The 23942-nt window shown below is 43.7% G+C and overlaps 1 protein-coding gene across 7 annotated transcripts in view; it reads left to right on the forward strand.

Annotated features, from left to right (window-relative positions):
* The window catches only part of FAM185A (family with sequence similarity 185 member A), a 184088-nt gene that overhangs the window by 42211 nt on the left and 117935 nt on the right, over positions 1 to 23942 (forward strand). For all 7 annotated transcript variants that reach the window (XM_025192530.1, XM_025192533.1, XM_025192531.1 and 4 more), the window contains 2 exons: positions 11069 to 11164; positions 13858 to 13992. In XM_025192530.1, the coding sequence (XP_025048315.1) occupies positions 11069 to 11164; positions 13858 to 13992 (231 nt within the window). The remainder of the gene's footprint in view (positions 1 to 11068; positions 11165 to 13857; positions 13993 to 23942) is intronic.

Raw genomic sequence — 23942 nt, forward strand, 5'->3', positions numbered from 1 at the left:
GATTAGAACTGAGAGATTGGAGAGAGAGTAGTTTTCTTGTGAGAAATGTGCCCCCACAGGTAATTGGGTATTCCTGTCTCTGATTGATTTCCAGTGTGTGTTCATTCTGGTGCGCAGTTGTTGTTTGGTCTCTCCTACGTATTTTGCATCATTGCAATTGGTGAACAGGATAACAGTAATGATGGTAGTCACTTAAAAGCTTACTTTCACTCCTGGAAGTTTATATATTTATCTTTTTGTCCTGTAGAGGTAAAGAACTTGTTAAAACTGCTGTCGGCCATTTTATAATGAGAAAGCAGTGGAGGTATATAGATAAATGTTTAATGCAGACAGACCCTGCAGCACTTTGGATCCAAAAGCTTAGAAATGACTCCCATATGATAAACATTCCAGACAGTGGATATCTAACTAGACACCCAAATGTAATCCTATCCAAGAAATCTCCAGGAAGCAATACCTCCCTGCAGATATGGTGTCTGAAAATGTTTTATTATATATGCTGAAATGGAAAAAATGTGTATTGTAGTTTCCATGAGTAGCATACTGCCTTGGATGCATTGACACATGATAAAAGATTCGGTTCAGTTTGCTTATGATTTGTTAAGTATAAACACACAAACTACCATTTAAGATACATGATCTCTAGTAAAGTAATATACTAAAATAGTAGGCCTTTCCATTTCATTTTTAACACAGTCTGCTTTAACTTTGCAAGTGTGAATCCAGAATAATTCCTTTGTGATGAGAATTGAATATTCTGGATTTACACTTAGTGTGGAATCTGCTTTGGAGAATATATCTAGATTAATTAATTGTATTTGTGGAAAGAAGATGCTGTGAAGTAAGAGAGCTTTACTTATTTGTTGTGCATGATAAAGCACAGGCATACCTTTAGGCCCTGTAAAAGATTAACTTCCAGTTCTTATCTGTAATATGAAACTGAAAGGTTTTTACCAGGGTTGGGATTAAATGCCTCTTGCTCGCTGTAAATAAGTGTTCTGGAACATGGTGTTTAGTTGAAGGCAAGTGTTCTTTCCAGTAATGATAAAAGGATTGCAGCTGTCTTTAAAAACATGCAAGGAAAGTTCTAAACAGAGATTGTAGTTGGGAAGAGGAAATTAAGTCCTGAATGTTCAAAAGTTAAAAAGGAATTGCCAAAGGCAGCTGTGGTACATTGGCTTTTTTATGCTTCATCAGTTTACCTTTAAAACTTTCTTATTATTAAGGAATATATGATAATACACAATACATAATGGGAATTATGGGAATGTCTAGACTACATGGACAAACTCACTGACATAACTGTACCAGAAATTCTTCAAAAACCCCATATATGAGTTTACACTACTGATGGGAGCATCTGTGATAGGTTCATAGGACAGTAGGTCTGACTTTATGAGGTCATCTTGTAGCCCTCTGCTTAAGGCAGGATCAGCGCTTACTAAACCATCCCAGTCAAGTGTCTTTCTAACCTGCTCTTGAAAATTTTCAGGGGTGGAAATTCAGCAACCTCTATGTACCCTGTTCCTCACCCTCACAGAGAGGAAGTTCTTCCTAATTTCCCTCCTAAATTTCCTCTACTGCTCCTAGCCCTATTCCCTGTGGCTACAGAGAATAGTCTATCTCCATCTTCTTTACAATCACTTTTCAAGTACTACGGAAAAAGTGTTACTGAATCCCCACTGAGACTTCTATTCTCCAGACTAAATAATCTTAGTTCTTGCCTCTTAGCGTGTTTGTTACTCTGCCGGACTCATTCCAATTGTCCATGTCTTTCTTGAAGTGTGGGGACTCTAGGTGAGATGACAACTTGCTTCAAAGGGAGCTGTATCATTGAGAGGGGGCAGTGGGGGAGATAGGATACAGAAGTCTCTGCTTCCCATTAATCTTGCTCTCAGTTTCCAGTGTGTTAAAGTGATTGTGTCAGATGATTGACTGAAGTTAAAGTTTCTTGTAGTCTGTGAAAAAGATACATATATCTGGATACCTAGCAATATCAGGGCAAAGCCAAATCAGCCATGTGGATAGCTGATATTCAGATGGGGCAACCCACACAATGCTTTTTTGGATCCTTGGCAGTTACCCCTACATTAGGAGGGATCTTTTACTGGCCAGTGAAGGCAGGGTTTAAACAGCTGTGATATTTGATATGTTTTCTGCTGTCTCGGTTGTTTCACCTAATTGAGCCATAATTGGGGTTTGTCTTTCTTTTCTGGAAATTGGTGGGAGTTTTGCCACTGGAAACAAGATCAGTGCTCCTGGAAAAGCTAGAAGAATTTTACTGTAAATATTCCACTTTGACACATGGATATTTTTTGTCAACTTCTGCTTTTAAGTATTTTTCAATTTTATAAAATGTTAATATAAAAGGCAATAATTGATTGTCAAAGTATGAAATGATCTTACTGCAGGCTGTGATACTAAATGTCTTAGTAGCACATATCAAGTTACAGGTTTTGGTGACTTCATTCTTGTGATGTGAGATTTTATATATATATATATATATATATATATATATATATATATTAATATATTACTTGTATAGCCTTCCTGTATTTGTATGACGTATATGAGCCACTACTTTATACAGTACTTACAAGTGGGGAAGAAATGTGAAAAGTGAATTGTTTTGGCGAGGGAAAAAACCTCTTGTTGCTAGATCCTTGAGCCACTGATTGTACAGAAATTATCTCATCTTTTCCAGCCTGTTAGTCATGTTAAGATAAATGTTCAGTGTAGCTTGTTAATTTTATGGTTTTTAGTTTTCTGTGACATCGTCTGTTTCTCACCTAGTTCAAAAGGGGGAGGGTAAGGTCATTCAAATGCAACAGAAGAGAAACTGCCATTTGTGATTCCCTCCCCCCACTCTTGACCTTGTTTCCTAATAATCCTTAAGAACACCTTTTAAGACTCCTCCTCTCTCTATGAATTTAAGCTTGGGCATCTCTAGTGTACCCATTAATGAAGTAAGTAGGGTTTACTTTATTCATGTTACCAATCCTATTTAAACTTTCATGCTCAAATTTTGTTTTTGCCTTTTCTTATTCCTGACATTTAGAGTGGAATTGTGTTGCCCTTTGTATGCCTAAATGTAAGTTCTCCAGCTGGACAAGTGTTGTTTTTGGCACTTATGCAGTTTACCGTGCTGTTACTTCTGTTGTTTGTACGTGTTCAGTGTGCATGTATGTAGTGAGTGTGCTCAGTACGCTACACACTAACCAAGCAGGCATGTGGTTTCATATGTCAAGGAATGTAAAAGTCATGAAAATGTAGCCAGACAAAAAATCGATGACTAATCATGGGTGGGGGGAGAGGAGGAGGAGGATGGCACTCCCAGGTTCTAGTCCTGATGACTAAATCTGGATCTCTGAAATCCCAGTACAGTGCTCCAAACACCATACTACAAGTTATGCATTATGCAGTCCCTTCTCTAGTACTCCTTTTGAAAGTGGCCTGCTGGGCAGCTAAGAGAAGAAGATGCATGGGGTCAAAAGGAAAGGGGCAAGTTATAGCACAGGTTAAATATGTTTTCTGGCTGGGGGAAAAGGGCCAGAGTGGCCCAGCTCAGGTCAGAGTTAGATGGACATAGGACCCTGATGCCACCACTGCTTCTCCTCACTGATTAGCCACAGCATGGCAAAAGACCCCCTCCCCTGGAGCCTAGGGTACCAGAGTGTGACACCGCACAGGCAGTGCTCCCCCCTCCATCAGAACCCCAGGCGCCCAACAGCAGCATGGCTCAGGGAAAATCCCCTGCCACTGAAGGCACAGCTCCAGGCCAGATCCAAAGGCTCTGTGGGTTGGATGTAGCTGACAGGTCGTAGGTTGTGACCCCTGAGCTTAGAGGATGTGTGGTTTAGTGAAATGACTGCTGCTTCTAAGGGCACTGGGTTCTGGCCTACACCCCTGATCCCCGTGGGACAGAAACTTCCCCACTGCACTGCTATCCATTCATTTTAGCCAATGACTATGAAACAAGGGACAGTGACGCAAATCTTATGGACACTCTGTAAATAACCAGGGCAAACTTGCCTAAAAAACCTGTCGTCTATAAAAACAAAGCAGAAACGGCTCTGCAAAATCAGATCCAAAAAACATGAAAAAGAAGCTGGAGGCAGCATTGAAGCACAGATGCAGCACAGGAGCCTCCACTTGGTGTCTAAGCAGGAGTGCAGCACCCTGAAGGGAGCTCTTGTCAGGGCTTTGTGGCTCCTTCCCAACCTCTAGCTACATGCTGCTGCTACTCCTGATGCTGCTGTTACTTTAAATTGCCAATTCCTCAAATCAAGAGCAAGACCTTATAAAGGGGGATAAGGCAAAATGCTGCATTTATTGATTACATGAAGCAGATACACAAGCTTGGATACACTAGTCATACAGACAGACATACACACAAGCATAGACAGACATACAGACAAAACCACTCCAGTAAGATATTATAATTACCAGCAGAAGTTACTCAATGTTAGCACTGCATGGCCAGTCCAGGCTCATTGAGGGTGGTGAACGGGGTTGAACAGACTCACCTGTGCTCCAGGCGGTTGCAGAGAATGGATTCCCCATCATGGCTTGTTTGCATCTCACTTTTATAAGGATTTCAAGTCTTTGTTCAGCATTGAGGTTTTTCCATGCTTAATTTTTAATTAGAGGTTGTTTCTTATCCATCTAATGGTTATTGCAACTTGAGGTCATTCCAGTAAAGTTGGTATCTCAGGGTTGGTATTTCAGTCTTGAAGCATTGTGTAGTTGGTATCTCTGCCTTGAAGCATTGTGTAATTCAAATGGCAGGATATGCAAAATTCCTTCTTCTCACTATCTTCTTTGTACCTGATCACAGATGAGTTCTTCAGCCATCCATTAATTAGCTTAATTAGTTTACTGTCTGTTAACTCATACATTGGTGCCTTGTTGCTTACACAATCAGTTAAATCTTCTTCTGTTTTCATGCAAATAGTTACCATTCTTTTACCATTCACCCTCTCACATAGGCACTAACTACACAGGGCATACGAAGTTCATTTACTCATGTCAAGCAGGGAACAAACACAAAATGGAGTTTTAGTTTTTCATAGACAAAAATAAAGCTAATACAATCATAGAGGTTTATCAATTCAATACTATTATCATTTAAGCATAATAACTAATATGCAAAAATTCATATTACACTGCCTCCCATCTGCCTGTAATGCTGCTGGGTGGCAGGTAGGCAGACAGTGGTTCGTCTTTGGAGGTCCATGTTGGGATGAGGGGAGTGGGGCTGACAGGTAGGGAATGGGAAGAGGGGTGCCACATGGTGCAGCATACAGTTGGGGGATACCAGGGTATGGGAGTGTGTGGGGAACCCTGGGGTGGGCATGGTGTAAAACCATTGCTGCAGTCAAGTAGAGTTGTCAACCCAAGAACATTTGTTTACTGATGATATGCAAACATTTTACTGACAACCAAAACTGTTTTACTATGTTTCAACCTAGCCCTTGTCTAGGGTCTGGCAGAAGTGTTTTATTTACATTATGTAAAACATATGTCAGTAAAAAAGTTTGTTTGTCAGTAAGAAGTTTGTGGATTTGTCGGTAAAATATTTGTCTTGGGTTGGCAACCTTGCAGTGGCTCCGCTTCAGAAGCATGAGTGAGGGGAACTGATGGTTAGGTGGAAGTCAAATGATGGTTTAAGCCCCCTCTAGGCAAGGGGAACCTAGAACCTGAGTCTCCCAGTGCTGGGTGAGTGTCCTAATTACTAAGCAGTTGGGACTAATATATGGAAGAGTTCCCCTAATTATGTACATAGCCACATACCTGCCTGGCCAGTGCATAGCCTGTTGCATGTTTGTATATGTACATACACTTGTGTGTCCACACTGCAGTGGTAATAGAATTACACACTGTAAGGAAGTTCTAGACAAGCAGATATGCAGCTGGAAAGCTGCCGTTTAGACATACAAAATATAATTTCACCCTTAATGCCCTTGTGGCTTCACTCCTTAATATACTACACCCCAGTCCCAGTTGGATCGTTGATTTCCAGGTTTCCTACCTTGAGTCTGTTTCCATTTTTCTTTCTGGTGAGGTATAAAGGCTAACTAAGCTGTCTCTGGACTGATTGGCTTTGTGCAGAAGAGTTTTCTAGACATCAAGCTGAACACAAACATTATCAAGGACATTTTGCTTCACCACGCTTTTGTCCTAGCCAATGCTTAGATAGCTGAAATTGTTTAAGAGTAGCAAGTCATTTGTTTTAACCATCTGTTCCATTTCCTTTAGAATGATTCATCCTTGTGTTCCCCCTTGACTTGTCAGTCTGTAACAGAGTCTGAATTTAGAGCATCTTCTAGTTCTCCTTATTCTCAATAGTTCATTCATAATAAAATCATCTGTTGTATATCTCTACATGCGAAATAGTATCTTTATTATATCTACTTTTTCTGTAGAGTTTCTGTTTTTTCCATTTACATTTCAGCTGTGCATTTTGTCCTACTAACCTGCATATTCAGCCCATTTTATTATCCAAGGATCACTGGGTTTCTTAATTTTTAGTCCCTTCTGTAATTAATTTAAGAGGTACAGCAGCAAAAAGAAATTTAAGTCATGAACAGTACCTTCGACAGCCTTTTAAAAGGAGGCTGGCTTTTATTAAATATTGATACTCTGTCTAATCTACCATCTAGGTATTTTAATTTCTTTGTTAATATATAATTGCAGAATTGTTTCCAGAAGCCCAGTTGTAGGGCTAAGCATGGTTTGTAACGTTGTATTTCTGTTTGTTTAGTGCCAAAGAGTTCTAGATTTTTGCAACAAAATACTCCGCATTTGCCAAATGTAGCTGTAACTTCTGCCTCTTCTAAAGAGCTTTTAACTCCTGTCCTAACTCAGTGATGGTTTAAGTGAGTGTGAAAGCTCGGGGAGGCAGTGGCCGGCTGTGGCCAAGCAGATGCTTAGAAGCTACTCTTCCACAAAAGCATTCTCCAGAAGGGCACTTGTGCAATCCCAGCACCCATGGAAGGGGCCATAAGCCTTGACTATGTTTATAAGGTCCATGGAGCATTGTCAGCATCATACAAGTCAAGAAAACTTGAAGAGTGAACTCTGTCTTACCCCTATATCCTCTTTCCTGTTTCCTACCTCTAAGTGTACTTGTGCTATGCAGAGCAGGACTTTGCCCTGAAGGTAGAAATATTTTTGTTTAAATTGAATCTCTTCCAGACTTGAAAGAAAAAGTTCTCTCTTATACCCTTTTAATGTTGTTTTAAGGTTAGGAACAGGCGGTTCTGTTGGAGAATCTCAAGAGAGCTTTTTCTTAGGAGAGTTTCTCTCTAGCATTTGAGAGGGAAGCACTCTTCATTTGAAGACTGATGATAGACAGGGACAGATAGAATAATTTCCAAATTGCATTGGCTGTTTGGTCAGTTATGGTCCACTCCATCCACAGTAGTTCTAGCTAGTGGGTCATTCTTCTATCAAGCATGACTTCTGCCCTATAGAGATAAATATAACTTGACTTGTATTGAATCAGTTATTTCACCAGTTAAAACAAAAGTAGAGGCTAATTTATGGTCAGGATGTCTTATCAGCAAAACCCCTGTGCAGGCATGTGGGTCCCTCACCTCCCTTTGTCAAGTTATGATCACTGGGACCTCTGCCTCATCTGCTCTCCCTCTTGTCTGCCACATCTTAATGTTATGATAATCTTTGGGAGGATGGATGGTATCTCAAGTGTTGCTCTGCCTAGCAAGGGCCAATTTTCCGCACAGCTCCAACATCCCTACACTCTGCCCTCTTCCTTCCAGGTGACAAGTCGTAACTCTCTGTTATTGGTAAATGGGAGTCACTGGACCTCAATTCCTTCCTGACTTGGTTTGGTTATGTGCTCCGCAAGTGGTTGGTGTCCATCTCTTCTAGATAGGTCTCTCTCCTCAGGTTTAGATGTTCTGGTCTAGTCTGCGGTCACCTTTCTTGTCCCCTCTCTCTCACTCCCTTCATTGCGGCCTCTGACTCTTCTGTTGTGAGGCTCTGTTTGGTGGTTCTCCCTGGATTGACAGGTCTTGTACAGTGAAATCTCTCCCTGCCAGCCCCCAAGACTTAACTAAAAGGCTTTATAGGATTCAGGTGTATGGATTAGGATCCACTTAGCTGTAACTCAGATGCATGGCAGATCCTACTTTCTCCTGCTGTCCCTCCCTGGCCTGGGAGTACTAAATAAAAAAGAAACGAACAGGCTTTCACCCCTTTGCCTAGTACGTAGTCTGGAAGGCTATGAAGAAAAACTCTGAGCCCCAGGTTCAAAGGTACAGCTCAGCTCCTTGCAGCTGGTTCAAATGTGGTGACTATTTACTCAGTCAGTACAGGCAAATCCCTGCCTTGTGTGTTATTGAGGGGGTCCCTTGAGGCTAACCTTGGCTCTGTGGTCTGTTCATGCCTTCTACCCTGATGGGCTTGGCGACCCTTTTCCTGGGGAACTCCCTCTGTGACCCTGAACCCCTCCAGCTTGTGCGGCCACCCTCCACTACCCCACATGGCATCACTTATCTCGCTGGATGGGTCAGGTTGGTCATTCACTCATGGTAGCTGGATCATGGCATCCTGTCTGGGTCTCCAGCACTGTGGGTCTCCTCCCTAGTCCTGCTGCACCACCTTTGTTCCTGGGGACACTGAATGCCATGCCTCTCTTGGTGTCTCCCTTTAAATAGCCCAGGCTTCCTCCTGGGCCAATCAGTGCCAGCTCCTGGGTGCATGTGTTCCCCCGATCCTGGAGCCAGCACACTGCTCCAGGTTTTTCCCTGGAGCTCTTCTCTGGTGCGCCAGGGAAGTGTGGCCTCCCCACACTCTGCCGGGTGAGTTTTTCCCCAGAGCTCTTCTCCAGTGTGCTGGGGAAGTGTGGTTCACCCAGACCTCATCGGGTGAGTTTCCCACTGGCACAGGCACTGCCATTCCCACAGGGGTCTAGCAGGGGTGGCATCCCAGCCTCTGCTCTACACCCTGTTACAGTTGTGTGAAAGTTATCCTATTACTCGTGGTCACTAGAGCTGCTTAGAATTTTTTATGCCAATTTTTTGTTGACATATGCTGACTTTAACACACTTTTTTGTGGAGAAGTGTTGATAGAGAGCAGTTTATTCCATTAGGAAAAATGAATTTATCGAAACATTTCATTTTGACATTTTTTAAACAAAATCTTTTCTACTTTGGAAGATCTTTTCTTTTTCTTTATTTTTACTTTAATTATGGGGAAAAAAGTTAAGATCTAAATGATCAAAACATTGCAGTCCATCTGAACCAATTTGGATTTTCACTTCATGAAAAGTGTTGAGATGTTTGACTACTCGTTCTGATTTTTGGGTGGGAAAAAAACTTAGATGTCTCAAATATATGTGGTATGGGAAAAGTTTCCCATCTAGCACTGGTTGTTATCATTATTTTTTGAGAGCCAAAAGATTCTGTCAGTTTCCAAGCTGTGTAAAATTAGACTGGGCACACTTACTTTTTTTCTAATACTTTCCCCTTTAAGAAAGCTGTCTTGGCTATAGAATAACAGTCCCTTCCCAGTTTGTTACTCTTATATGTGGCAAGTTGATTTGTTGCTTCTAGTTTGAGAAATTAGTTTAGAAAAAAAATGCACATCAGTTCAGTGAGCATGTATTGCCACTAAAAAGCTTAGATCTGGGAAGCTTAGAGCATTTTTGCACATGCCCTGGGCGCCTTAATTAGCAAGCTGTGCTAATTAAAAGTGCCCGTGCATCACACGTATCAGCATCTCCCCACATTCCCGTGCTGAAAAAATGGCAGTGGGGCACTTGGAACTAAAGCCCATTGAATGTGTTTTATTTCAAAGCGCCCCGCTCCCATTTTTCAGTGCGGAGACGCATGGAAGGCTGCCAGAGCGCGTCAATTCCCATGCTCCAAAGCAGGCTCCCAGCACATCTATAGGAGCCCTTAGTGTCTGCTAGGATCCTCACTTTCTCCCTCACTAATAATTATGTCCTCTTCCAAATACCTTGGCCTTGTCAAATTACCAAGTCATCTGTAATCAGCTTCATTTGGATTAATTCTTGTGATTTTTTAGACAGTTCTTGAAATATTCTGTCACAATACATTTTTTTTTACACGAACACACACACGCCCCCATCAGAAAAACTGAATGGTCTCTGCCAATCTTTTGCAATGTTTGCCATTGCCAGTAAAATTTTGGATAAACAAAAGTTTACAGTGGAGAAATACTGTCATTTCAACCATTTCCTATTGATCATTCTCAAGGACTGTAGATCCTTGTTTCAGACTTGTACAAGTCTCTGGATTGCTACACATTGCTACACATTTCTTAGACCAAGAGTGGGATTTATGTTTCTTATATACAGCAAAAAATACAGTTTATTTCATTAAAAGTTGTTTCTTTGGGTCTTTGTTGTAATATTGTTGAAACTTGTTTGTTTTTTTAAAATTCCAAATGGGTTGCAAATACAGTGATATGAAATGGAGATGACTGGAAAATATTTCCATATCTGGCTGGTTCTTTGTTTGTTTGTTTGTTTGTCTAAACTGTCTGTGTAAGTAGCTGTTTCCTTAGACATGATCATAGATGAAAGCTAATAAATATGGAAGAAAACAAAGACTACTTCCAGTATAAGCAGTTAATAATAAAATTGTGCTATTTACTATAAGTAAGTGCCATTTGCTATAAATAAATTCAGTAATTATCTCCCTAACTATTCCTCAAATGTAAGATTCAGATTTAATATCTGGTCCTTACCCAGGATATTGCAAAATCTAAAAATCAGCAAAACCATCACAGCCTTACTGCACTTGAGGAGAGGTATGGCATGCAGCATTCGACCCTTGCTGCATGCTTGTAGTGGCTTTCTCTGAGTAAAATTCTCTCCCATGCAAAAGCCTATGTTGAAAATGTGGGCAAGACTCAAGCAATGTTTACTTGAGTGGGCCATGGCAGCTGTTCCGGACTAAAGAGAAGGGGCCCTGCATAAAACCTGTTAATTCTAGAAGAGAAGTCATATTAATACTATTGCTTCAGAAGAACAAACACAGATCAGAGTTTAATCTTCTCATTCTGAATCTTTTTCAGATTCAGCGGATGGATGTCTAAAAGCTTCTACACATCAGGGGATGATAGATGTTTATGTCAGTCAAGGAAAAAACATAGATCTGAAATCCCAAAAAGGTTAGAACATTTCTTTGGCAATCTCTGAGGTTAAAAAATGCTATATATTGGTCTGGAAACAGTAAAACTACTAATTTATACACACGTGTGTGTGTGTGTACAGTGTGCGCGCATGTGTGTGATATATTTTCTCATGTACAACACACCTTTTCCCAAAAAAACAGCTCTTGGAAATTGGATTTTGCATTACGTGTGAGGAAATATGGTAAGATCAGTTTCTGATTCTTACCAAACCAAAGTAAAGTCTGCATGGGATCCACGGGAAGCAATACAGTGAGCCGGCTTGGCTTCCTAGCTGCTACTATTCACTTACTTACTGCAAGGAAAGATCTTCCTTCTGCCTTTCCAAACCAAGATGTGCATCTTATTCTGGGGCATGTTGTGGTGGGCCGGTAGGGAGTGCTTCTGCGCTGAGCCACCCACCTCCCTGCGCCCAACCACCTTCCAGGCTCCGAGTGCCTCCCTGGGACACATCTGGCTGACACCCTTCCTGGAGCACACCCGCTAGCCTGGGGGTAATGCTGCCACCACCGAGTCTGAACTGATCCTGGACCTGTGCCCTCTGAGAAACACAAGCCTGTTAGCCCTTGAGAGTGCTTGACCCACTGCAAGAATTTGGAGTGCTTCCCTCAGTCTGAAGCACAAATAGCGGTCTCCCTTAGTCAGCCAAACCAAGGGGACCCAAGGCATAATCTAGCCCCTCTCCCAATAAGATTTGTCCCACAATCTTCCCCATCAGATATTTTGTAGAGCTGATGAGGATTTTAGTCCTCTCTTGCTTTGTCATTCTGGCTCAGTCCATAGCATTGGCACACATGCAGACCTGGCAAGGGTCACAGGTTTGTTTCTCCCTATCCAAGGAAAGAATTATTGTGTATGGAGACCCTTACATTAAAATTAGTAAAGCAGCAAAAGAAAGGAAGGTAGACCCAGAAAGGTGAGATGTGTCCAATCTCTGGTATATTTTTGAATAAACCAATTTTCCATCCTTTCCCTCCTCCTAATTACGTGCTCAGTACAACAGTACTTGCTGGAACATAACTCTTGAATAGCTGGATTTATTTCCTTTTGCATTGAAAAAACACAGGACTAGAGGTCTTATTATGTAAAGACACTCAAGCCCTGCAAGAATTTTGTGTTGTTAAGAGAGTAATATGCAGAAGCCATTATAAAACATTTCCTCTTCACTCTTACTTCTGACATTCCTTTGCACTCTCTAGGTGTTTATAGGTGGTCACTGTTTTATTGTCTAACCTTCCATGGGTAGCTCTGAAATGAAGATTGTAGTGTTCAGCAAGAGTGAATGTAATGAAAGAACTGTATTGAATTCTTTCCCATGTGCTCTCTAATGTACAAGCTACTCCAGCTTTTGTGGTGGAAAGAAATGTATTTTCACAATACCATCAAGCCAGTTGTGGAATTACGATAACTCCGATTGATGTTTAACCAGTGAGGGAGGGAAACTGTTTCATAAAGAACAGTGAAAGAGAATGTATGAAAGTGAGTTTTAAAGCAGAGCTTGGCATCTGTTCCATTAACATTTCTTACTGAAGACAAAGATGGAGCAAGCCAAACTGTACTCTTTTACACTAGTTTAAACCCAGGATAAGTACTGACAGCAGTGCAGTCATCTCTGGCCTGGTATGTCAAAATAAGCAAGTGGATCACTGTGTCTGGCCAAGCTGGTCTTTAGGCAGGACCTGACGTTAGAAAAAAAAAGTGGCTCACAGCCACCTCTCTATTCCTGGAGTTGGTCTGCACCCAAGTTATATTAAGGCAGCCTAAATTATATTGGTAGTTACAATTCCCTAAGGAGGGCCAAGAATAGGTGACATGGAACTGTCTGTTGGCTTTTTGCCACACTAGGCATGCCATATGCCAGAGGAATCCTCAGCTTTCTGGCTGTTTTGCACTGCCTCCTGAGGAAGAAAGGTCAGGTCCTGCGTATCTGTTTTGCGTGCATTTTCTTTCACGGATAGTATCATTTAATTTCCATGTGCTGATTTAGTTGTGGGAGGAGCCTTTTTAACATACCCACAGAGAAGAAAGTTTTTGCCAAGAGGAATGAGGCTAAGCATAAGAAAGCTTTATCCAGAGAGTGAATTCAGGTTTTGGAGTTGTTTGCTGTAACGTATGAGCGCAGAGACTGAGCATCATCGATTAAACCATTCCAGATGTGCCCCAGCCTGGCAACTAGATGCCCCAGTTGTTGGCCTGAGATGTAAAGAAGCCCACGTTTAATGAAAGCAGAGGCCAGAATTTCAATTTACAATCTCAGAGATGGGGCAGGTCACTGAAGCTGCTTTGATTTTGCTAACAACCCATTTATAAAGTGCAGTGACAGCAACTCTAGAATAGACAGTCAGGTGTGAGGCTGCCATATCTCAGGGAAAAGGGAGAGCTGGCCCTATGCTATAAGGGGAAGATAGCTATTTGTACTGACTGTTGCTAATAGTCTTCTGTTGTGATAAATGAGCGCATCTCTGTCCACAAAAGAGTGCTATTTATCCTCTGGGCTGGGAAAGAAACCAGAATGGCTGGAGAGCCTAAGATAAAAATATGCCGTTTCCCCCAAGTCAACTGAAGAGAGTCAAATAGTGAGGCTTCTTTGTTAGCTGAGTTACTAGTGTGTGTTTTGCCTGCTTTGATTTGGACAGTAGTAACATAAATGTCTTTCACTTAATTTATAACAGGCTCTATTACAGTCAAGGTGCCTGCCTCTTTTAAAGCTTATTTACAGCTATCTGGAAGTAAGGTGGACGTGAGCCCAGAGATTGAGTTAAAGGAAATCCAAAGTGCCCCCAAAGATGGTCACATAACTATTACTGGTAAGGCTGGTCGTTTTTTTTTTTGATAAATCTGTCTGGCCTTTGTCAAACCTGTCTACATTATAATAAGGTTTTATTGCTTTTGGCTTCTTCCTGTTTTGTCTGTTTCAACTTCATATGCTTGTGCTGCTGAACTCTGCATCTGCACTAAACTCCTTTGTATGTTTAGTATATGACTTATGAATACTCAGCTATTTCTCTTGTAAGACTTGTAGGACCAAATTCATCTCCAGTATCTCTTCACTGACTTCCATGGAGGTATACCAGGCAAGAATTTGACCCATTGATTTCTTTTTTCCTAGCCATACTTAGAGAAAATTTAGACACATAACACATACTAACATTCTTGTGTGTGTGTGTGTGTGTGTGTGTGTGTTAAGAATATAATGAAAGAAACATTTGATGTGCTCAGAGTGCATCATATACCAGCACAAGGGATATAAGCATTTTTTTAAAGAATGAATTGCATAAACCATAGGCAGTGCAGAACCAGGATTTGGGAGGTGGTGGAGCCATACAGGAGTAGGGGGATGAATATGAGTCAGAGAATGGGTTATAGAAGCCAAAGGAATTGCATAGGAGCACAGTGCAGGAGCCAAGAGGTCTGAGAGAAGACAATAGGGATGGGGAGGGTCAGGGGACATAAAATGTGATGGCAGAGTGGGGCTGTATGGGTGAGGGATCAGTAGGAACAGAGAAGAATGGTCTGAAGCTGAGATGATGAGATAGTAATGGAATGGAGGGAAAAGGGATGAAGGGGCTTAGGGGAGCATGGGAAAGGGGTGAGGGGGGACAGGAGTGGAAGAGAGGAGCAGGTGAGCGGGGAGCTGCTGGGCTGCTGCTCCCTCTGCCCCCCAGACTGTCCACCTGCCCCCTAGATTGTTCCCCTGCCACCCCAATTGTGCTCTTTGCCTTCCATCAGCCCCTCTACCCCCAGATCACTGCCATGCTGCCCTGACTAGCTCAAGAGCTGGTGGGGGGGATTCCCCCTCCCTGCCTGCTCCTGGGGTCCCTGCAGACCATGCTGCCCCTGCATGTCCAGATCCAGCCCCCACCAGGGGGGCTAGATGAAGGGGGACAAGGACCTGCCAGACAGCTGCTGGGCCCAGTGGGGGCTGGACCTGGGTGCACAGGGGTATTGCAGGCTGCAAGGAGCCCAGGAACAGGCAGAGAAGGGGAACCCACTGCCACTGCCTTTATTGTTCTCAGTCTGGGCAGGGCAGCGATTGGGTGTGGGAGGGCGATCCAGGGGTGGAGGAGCGGGTTGGGGAAATGTAGGGGGATCCAGGGGTTGATTGGGAGCAGAGAGCACAACTTAAACACCACAGAAGGGCCATTCCCCACCTCCTCCCCAGCCTATGCTCTTGCTAGAGAGCTGATGGGCAGGGTAGATTTGCAGTCCCTGCCATGCCCCTGCTCAACAGCCCTCTAACAGCAGGTGTGAACAGTGCACATTGGAGAGGGTAATAGCACCAAACATGTGACTGGTCACTTGCACTTGGTAAGCTTAACACATACTAACATTCTTGGAACCAGCACCTGCTAACTCTGACGTGTAATCTCACCCTGATACCGCCACCGACTATTTCTGGGAAGCAATATGCCATATTCTCTGAACTGATTCATCCCTACATATTCCTGTATTTTTTTTAATATTGAGTTTCTAAATCTTAGCCTGCCTAACCACAGTTGTGCCTCCGCGTTGCTACAGGGAAGGCAAAAAACCAAAGGAGAGTAGCCAGTTTGGCCCAATTGGAAAAATCCTTTCTGATCCCAAAGAACAGGTGGTGGACGAGGCCACGGGATCCTGGAAGCAAGTTCATTATGGACAACTACAAAGCAGAGCGGGGCAGGGATGGGAGGAGCTACAGGGCAGCTGGAAAGGCAAGAGGCTTAAGGAACTTGAGAGAGGGTTTAAATTATTGGTGAACATATTTTTCATGCAGCTCTTCTTCATTTTCCTAAAACTGGTTTGGCTTCTTTTCCCAGGCTGCTTTCATGCTAGTTTAATAGCCTCTTATTGATAGCCAAGACTGCTTGTTCAACAAGTATTTTCCAGTGGGATTGTTGCTGATACAAGCAGATTAGGCAATAATTAAAAATCATTTAATACAGTTAACGGATTTATATACGTGACAAAAGTGCCCCTTTCCACAAGAACCTTCAGGACAAAGCAGATGCACCATTTTAGTTGTGGTTCAGCTGCAGAAAATATAAAACAGGAAAAAAAGAACTGTGTTTACTGTGGAAAAAACTCCTGTCACAAAGGGACAGCAAATTCGTTTTTTAAACTTCTAAGCTAAGAGGTTATTACAAAAATAATCAGCCCAGCAGAACAGCTTAGTTCCCACGTGGATCCTGGAGGGAACTGGCTGTCCCTCTGCATCTCTTGGGAGCGCTAGTGTGAGAGGTCAGTGGGAGTGGTGGGGACATGGATTGGATTTTGTGTCAGATGAGTTCCAATCCAGTCCGGTCCCTGCCTGGCTGATGCCTTTGGTGCTAGTTGTAGCATTAGTCATCTCTTTGTTGCAAGCTTCCAACTTCAGTATTGGTCAAGGAAATAACAGGGCTGGGATCCCACTGGAAGTACATATCTGAAGGGAGGCAGCCAAAAAGTGGAGTTGCATTTGGTCATGGCAAGAAAACAAGAGGGAACCTGCCTGGTGTGGGCAGAGTTGGAGCTCTTTGAGGGGATCAGTGACAGGTGTCGGAGAGGTGGGAAGTTCTTTGTCTGCTCCATGGACTTGGGACATTTTCTGCAGGAGGGAGGGTAATAGGAAATGTCACAGGAGGGCTTACTCTGAGCTCATCAGAGCGATTCACAAGGATGAGCCCTCATTTCTCTAAGGTGTCCATAGTGTACCCTCTGAAAGCTGTATAGAAAATCAGAAAAAAATTGTCAAACTGTATTTTAAACACCAAGGCCCAACTGCCTTTAAGCATTTGTTAGGCTGAGGTAACAGGAAGAGCAGAGGGGAAATACCCAGGGCCAGGTAATTACAGAGGATGATGCTTGCAAGTATCTGGGGGCAGCCTGATTGGCTAAGAGCCGGCCTGGCCATCTGCCCTCGCCAGACCTAGTTACTGGGGGCAAGGTCACAACTTGGGAAACAAAACAGTGCAGGAAAAGGCAGTCTTCCCCTCCATTGCATTCCCTGCTCTTGTGCCATGGAGCAGATTGAGGAGAGGGGACTTGCTGTTGTGAAGCACTGTACAAAGGGGGACTGCACTGGTCTTGGGGAACTCCATGTTTCCTGTCCCCAACTCCACACTATGTATTTTCTTCTGCACCCCTGGACAGTTGTTTGACCCTGTGGACTTTTCACATCATTTCCATTTTGGAACTTCACTCTAACAGAAGGACACTGGGATATAAAATATCTCAAGATGACCAAGCTATGGAATTTCTAAGGGGCCTGTCGCTGTAGGATCTAAGTGATACTTGGTAAAGGACCTTGACTTTTTCAAGTTCTTTTGAAAGAATGCACCTCTGAAGAGCTAGCAAGGAAGCATCATGTCCTTTGCTCACTTGTCTGCATGTGCCAGCAGTTCTCCAAGCAGAATGAGACGAGTCGGTTTCTTACACATCAGCAAAAAGAAGCAGCCATGAAATTTGTTTGGAAAATTGAAGTAGCTAATTAGACAGTGAACCTGCTGCTAGGGAAGAGGTAGTGACTGCAACTTCTGAGAGACAAGAAACTAACCAGGCACATTATATTTCACCTGTAGCTGATCTAGCGTAAAGATACTGACTATGAATATAGGAACAAGCTGATTAAGTTGCATACTTTGCAGAAATTGGGCAAAGAAAGCAATTTTGCAGCCAGTCCTGGTGCTTTGGGCCATGTGTAGACAAAACAAGAGGTGTGTGTGCATGACACTTTAAAGAGGGCTAAATGCTTTTGCACTGCTTTAATGGTGTTGGTGTTCGCACACGTCAGCAGTGTATTGCGTATTAATTCCAGCCACTGTAGGAAATTCGATGGCATAATGCGCCTTAACTGACTTGCGGCGCAGCTGCCCCTACAGCCATGGAGCGAAGCACTGGGCTAGATGCAGCTCCATGGCTCTGCAGGAAGCCCATGCAGGCAGCCTGGCAGCAGCCCAGGAAAGCAGCAAGCCTGATCTCCTCCCCCCAGCCCAGGAATTGCTCCATCTGCTGACAATTCGCCCTCCCCTCCCCACCGGAGAGGCAGGTACGTCAGCGGGGGGTGTACACGACATGGGGGGTTTAATCAGCCCTAAACTGAAGTGGTGTTTTTTAAAACCCGCCGCTTCAATTTAGGGCCCCTGTTTCATCTACGCACGCCCTTGGATGTCATCTCCTATGAAAAAAAATAACTCTTATTTATTTATTTCTGCAAAGCCTGGTTACCCATCCTAGAAGGCAAGGAAGGCTCAGCCTAAGCATTCAATCTCCTAGAAGTTCAGTTATTTCTGAGTTCCAAGAGGGTTGCATGAAAACCAGGCAGCCTTTTATAAAACTGCTGGTGAGTGTAAGGCTCTCTCTTCACTTACCAGCTCATATTGTGCTGGGCTTTGACTGGTGTGTGTCAGGTACTATTAATATTGCACTTCTGTTTCTTCAGTAGCTGTGGAATAGATCATATAACCTATACCTTTGAGCCAAAATGGGTAAGAGATGGTGTTTGGGGAATTTCTTTCCCTGCTAACAGGCTAACCACTGCTAGTCCCCAGTAGGAAGTTGGGTGGGGAGGATAGTGGAAGTATAGAAACTCGTTTCTACAACTCCAAGGAAAGGAGTCCTTGGAAAAAGGCATAAGCAGATGCTATCTTGGTGGTATTTGGCAGTCAAAGAGGATGGGTCTAAAGCAGAGGTGGGCAGTTATTTCGGGCAGAGAGCTGTTTACTGAGGTTTGGCAAGCCATCAAGGGCTGCATGACAGGCAGCTGGGGCAGATAATTATTAATTTTCTAAATTTTTTGAGGGCCCTGCGGGCTGGATAGAATGGCCTGATGGGCCACATCTGGCCTGCAGGCTGCATTTTGCCCACCCCGGGTCTAAAGGCATTCAGGGAAACCACCTAGTATAAAAAGACCCTTTCCCTTACTCCCTGAAGGCTAACTGGAAATGTCTTGCATTCCTACTGCCTGTTGTCAAGCCCTCTTGTCAAGTGGTGTAGGTTGTAGCTGTGTTGGTCTAAGGACATAGGCAGACAAGGTTCTTTGGGTGAATCTGATATCTTTTATTAGACCAACTTAAATAGTAGAACAATTTTTAAGCAAGCTTTCAGGTTCAAAAACCCTTCGTCAGGCTAAGGAAGTTTCAGCAGTTGGCATGTGTTCTTCCTGACTGCCTGTCTTGTACGCATACCAGCCCAGCCCCTGGCTTCTTTACTTTTCATTCCATCGGGAAGAGCACACACCAACTGCTGAAACTTCCTTAGCCTGACGAAGGGTTTTTGAACCTGAAAGCTTGCTTAAAAATTGTTCTCCAACTATTGGTCTAATAAAAGATATCAGATTCACCCAAAGAACCTTGTCTGCCTCTTGTCAAGTGGCATTTTACCTGGCCGTGCTAAAACCATTACTAATGAATGTATCAACTGCCAACCTCCCACCTGTCCTTAGGCAGAATCACTGAGAATATGAGACAGCAGCATCTGAAATTCTTTACTATACTAGAGTTTTTCTAGGCCTGCTTTTAGCTGCCAATTTTATCTCTGTACTGATAGCTTGGCCACAGGGAGGTGTGACCTGATCCTGCTGACACACTTCACCTGTTAGCAGTACTGCCACAGCAAAGCATGAGGCTGCAGCCTCACTATAAGGAGTTTTGAGAAAATGGTGAAACCTTTGGCTTGCACAGTTTATTGCTTGCCTGTGGTCCCAAATGATCTAGGCTTCTCCCAGAAGACCGTCACTTTCAGCATCCCCTAAACTCTGTGCCATCTGTATGCTAGCAAGGCAGTTCTCAAGGTCAGGCACATCCAGAGGGAACAGTGTTGCCTTTGACTTTCATCTGACTTGTGAAGGGTATTAGAAAGCAACCTGGTGGATCTAATTCCTCTCTGGTGGAGGGAATAGAGGAGATTATGCTAGACCAGGGGCGGGCAATTATTTTGGGCAGAGGGCCACTTACTGAGTTTTGGCAAGCCATCAAGGGCCACATGACAGGCAGCCCAGGGCAGATAAATATTAATTTTCTAAATTTTTTAGAGGCCACATGGGCTGGATAGAATGGCCTGGTGCACTGCATTCGATCCCCAGGCTGCATTTTGCCCACCCCTGTGCTAGACTAAGGTGAGGAAATAGCAGAATCTGTGAGCGTACCTACTGAGGGTACCTATTCTCCAAAGGACAAGTTGCTACATAGACACCAGCTTCTGTGAGATTTGTTGTACTGCCTGGATAATCTCCTAGTAAAAGCCATAGTCAACTTTATAACTTTTGGCTGGCCAGGAACCTATGCCCTTTTCCTTCTTCAAATGACTCATGCATTGGTCACCTCCAGCAATGCAATCCACCTGGGACTGAGAGGGGAGGTAACTGCAAGTGTAGATGACCTGTGATACAACTTGCCTTCGAAATGGGACAGAGCAGAAAGCTTAGATTAGATTCAGCAGCCATCACTGCCTCAATCAAGTTACAGATTCACACCAAGGTGTGATTCTTGTCCTTAAGCTGGGCCCTTCAGCTTTTGGAAGTGCCCTCCACCTGACCTACCATGACAGCTGTGAAGGTGAGACGCACTCCACTTTCACACTTTGGAGCTGACTGAGATGCCTTTGCTGTGGTCCGAGTTTCAGCTCTGATTCCAACAGGGTAACACAAATCATCGTGGTGACCCCAGTCACTTCTGTATTCTCCAGGCACTTCTCCAAGAATTTCCTTCTTTCCAAAGCAAATACTATTGAACCTGTGCCACCAAAATTGAGTGGGAATCTTTTTTTTTTTTTTAAAGTTTCACAGTGTCCCTTTTAACATCTTGGTAAAACCTTGATCCTTTAAGCAGGATTTAAAAAAAAAAAGTCAGGTTTTATCTGGAAAAGATTAAATTCCTTGAAGTCAAATAGAAAGTTCATCCAACTTTTTAAAAACGCATTAGATCAGCTTGTGTCTCGTAGATTGATTTTTGATTTGTTTCAGCTTGCATTTAACGCAAGCTGGTCAAACACTACTAAAGGTTTATTAAACTCGAGTCTTGGCAGCATTGGCAGACAACTTTCAGTCAACTGCCACTAACTACTTGAGAGAGAGCTATAGTGTAACATGAAACTGGCTCCATCCATCCAGCAGTCATTCTTTCTTAAAATAGAGGTCCAAGGCTTGGCCTCATTGCAGAGAGGGATATCTTAATTTTGCACGTCATCTTATGGAAAAATTTGTGTTCTGTTGGAGTTCTTAACCCCCTCTTTTTTTATTTCATGATTTTTAGGTCCCACTTGTGTGTTTGTGTAGAGTTTTAAGATTTAAATTGATTATTCTGCTATTTATTCACTTTAAACACAGAAGCTTGCTATTTATTTTAAAGACTTGGAAAGAGATCTCTAACTGCTCCATCCCCCAGGAAGGCAAGTGAGTTAATAAGTAATACCTGCTTTTGCCTAGAGAAGAACATTTGCCTTCTTGTAAAGAACTCTGAAAGCCGTGCTGCCTGTAAAACACATGAAACGTTCCTTTTTTAAAAGGTGTTAAATCAGAAGGGAGAGATGATGGTAATATGCTGTATGTTTGGTATATCCACTGTCCCTGCTTTCCCTAGAACAATATGCCTTGAAATTAAATCATTGTCCGCACTGGCAAATGCAAATGACTTTTACTACGGGTGCACCAATAGAGATTTTTGGGGCTGATACCGATAGCCGATTTTTTTTTTTTTAAGGAGGCATATTGGCCGATACCGATCTGATTTCCGATGCACAGCCTGGCAGCTTGAAGAGTAGTGTCCGCCTGGTAAGTCTGTTATAGTGGAAGGTGAGGGGGAAGAGAAGGGGTGTGGAGGGGTGCAGATTGAGGCCCCTGAGGTGAGGGAGGGAGTGGGGCTCAAGCAGGCGCTGTCCAGCTGGGGCAGGACATGGAAGGGAGCTGCAGCTTGTCCAGGGGGTGCAGCTCTTGCTGCTACATGCACCCCAGGAGGGCATGGGGGGGTGCCCCCCAGATCTGTGCAGGGCAGGCTGCTGCTGCAGGCTGCTGCTGAGCCAGGCTCTTCCTGGCAGAGGGCTGGGCTGCGCTCAGGGCGGGCAGCGGCAGTACTGGGGGGGGCCTCCAGCCACCTCAAAATTCGCCATAGACCCCCAACTGCTGTAGTGCCACCACCGCCTGCTCCAAGTGCAGCTCAGCTCCCACTGGGAAGAGCCCAGCATAGCTCTGGCCTGCAGCAGCAGCCCCCGCCTCACAGATCTGGGGCACATGTCCCCCTGTGCCCTCCCAGGGTGTGCGTGGAAGCTGTCCCCCCCCCGCTCCCTGGATGAGCCATGGCTTCATCTTGTGCCATGCCCTGCCCCAGCCCCACTCCTCGCTCACTACAGGGGCCTTGATCTGCCCCCCCCACACCCCTTCCCTTTCCCCTCCACTTCCTCCACAACAGATTTACCAGCTAGACACAGCTCTCCAAGCTGCCAGGCTGTGCTCCTCGCCACCTATGTGCTGTGCTGCAGCTGCGCTTATGGATGGGGTATTTATCAGCCACATTATCGGCCACATTAGGAAAAAAAGCTGATTTCCAATACAGTCTATTTTCTTTATATTGGTGCTGATCCAATATTAGACCAATATAGCGGTGCACCTCTAACTTTTACTATTGTAGTTTTTACCCATTAGCAAAACCATTCTCAAAGTTGGCTTGGAATATCCTTATCGGAACACAAGTAATGAACGGTGGTAAGAGAAATAGGATCAGCGCAAAAAGAACTGCCTCTCGGATCTCCTAACTTTAAACTTTGTGAATTAGTTGGAAAATGGCAAAAACATCAGAGCATCTTGAGAGTCTTAAACATGATAGGAGTTCAGCCCCCAGGATCCCTTGATGCCCTGTTTCCCAGGGAGTAGAACTTTTGACAGTGCACTCTGTTTGAAGGGAGCTCAATCTTTCATTTCCCTTATGGACAAATAAAGCACAAGGAACAAATAATTTGTTTTAGATTAATTAATGCAGCAAATAGAAAATCAGAGACAGACAATTACTGAGCTTTTAAACAACTCTAGCTTTTTTGGTTGTGATTTTCTCTGGCTCTGTAGTGAGATTTTAGCAGGATGTAAATGGTGCGTAGAAATCTCTGTTCGGTGCAGCTGCTTTCATGCTGTGGTGTTTGCTGATGTCTACAGAAATACACCAGAGAGATTGATTCTTGGCCTGGAAACTTTGCTGGGGCCAAGCAGCTTCAACTCCCACTTGCATCTACTAGCAAACGTATCTATGACCTGCATTTTTTGTGTCCCCTCTTACAGCTTAAAAAAGTGGCCTCATTCTAGGCAGTGCAGAACATTGGTGGGGGGAGTAGCTGAAAATTATTTTCTTTCTTCATATACCTTTATTGTCACCTCATTTTTTTTGACACCTGGAAGCTATTTCCTGTTTAATGTTCAGCCCAACCTCCTGTTTTAAGGGCTGTCTGCTTAGAAGCCAGATTTCCTTTTGATTTCTATCCTCATTCTTCTACAAAGAGACACTGCAAATGAAAACTGCTAGGGATTCAGAGAAGCTTTCAGAGAGTGATAGTTGATGTAACTGGGTCAACGTGGTGCCTGGTGACCAGTGGCATCCCTCAGGGCTTAGTACTCAGACCACTACTCTTTAATATTCTTATTTAATATTCTTATTTAATACTCTTTCACCAAGGCGCCCCCGGGGGTTACAAGAAATAATGGCCACAAGCTAGCAGAGAGCAGATTTAGACTGGACATTAGGAAGAACTTCTTCACAGTTAGAGTGGCCAAGGTCTGGAACGGGCTCCCAAGGGAGGTGGTGCTCTCCCCTACCCTGGGGGT

The sequence above is a fragment of the Alligator sinensis genome, unplaced genomic scaffold (assembly GCF_000455745.1).
Source record: "Alligator sinensis unplaced genomic scaffold, ASM45574v1 scaffold896_1, whole genome shotgun sequence".
In the NCBI taxonomy this organism is placed as follows: domain Eukaryota; kingdom Metazoa; phylum Chordata; order Crocodylia; family Alligatoridae; genus Alligator; species Alligator sinensis.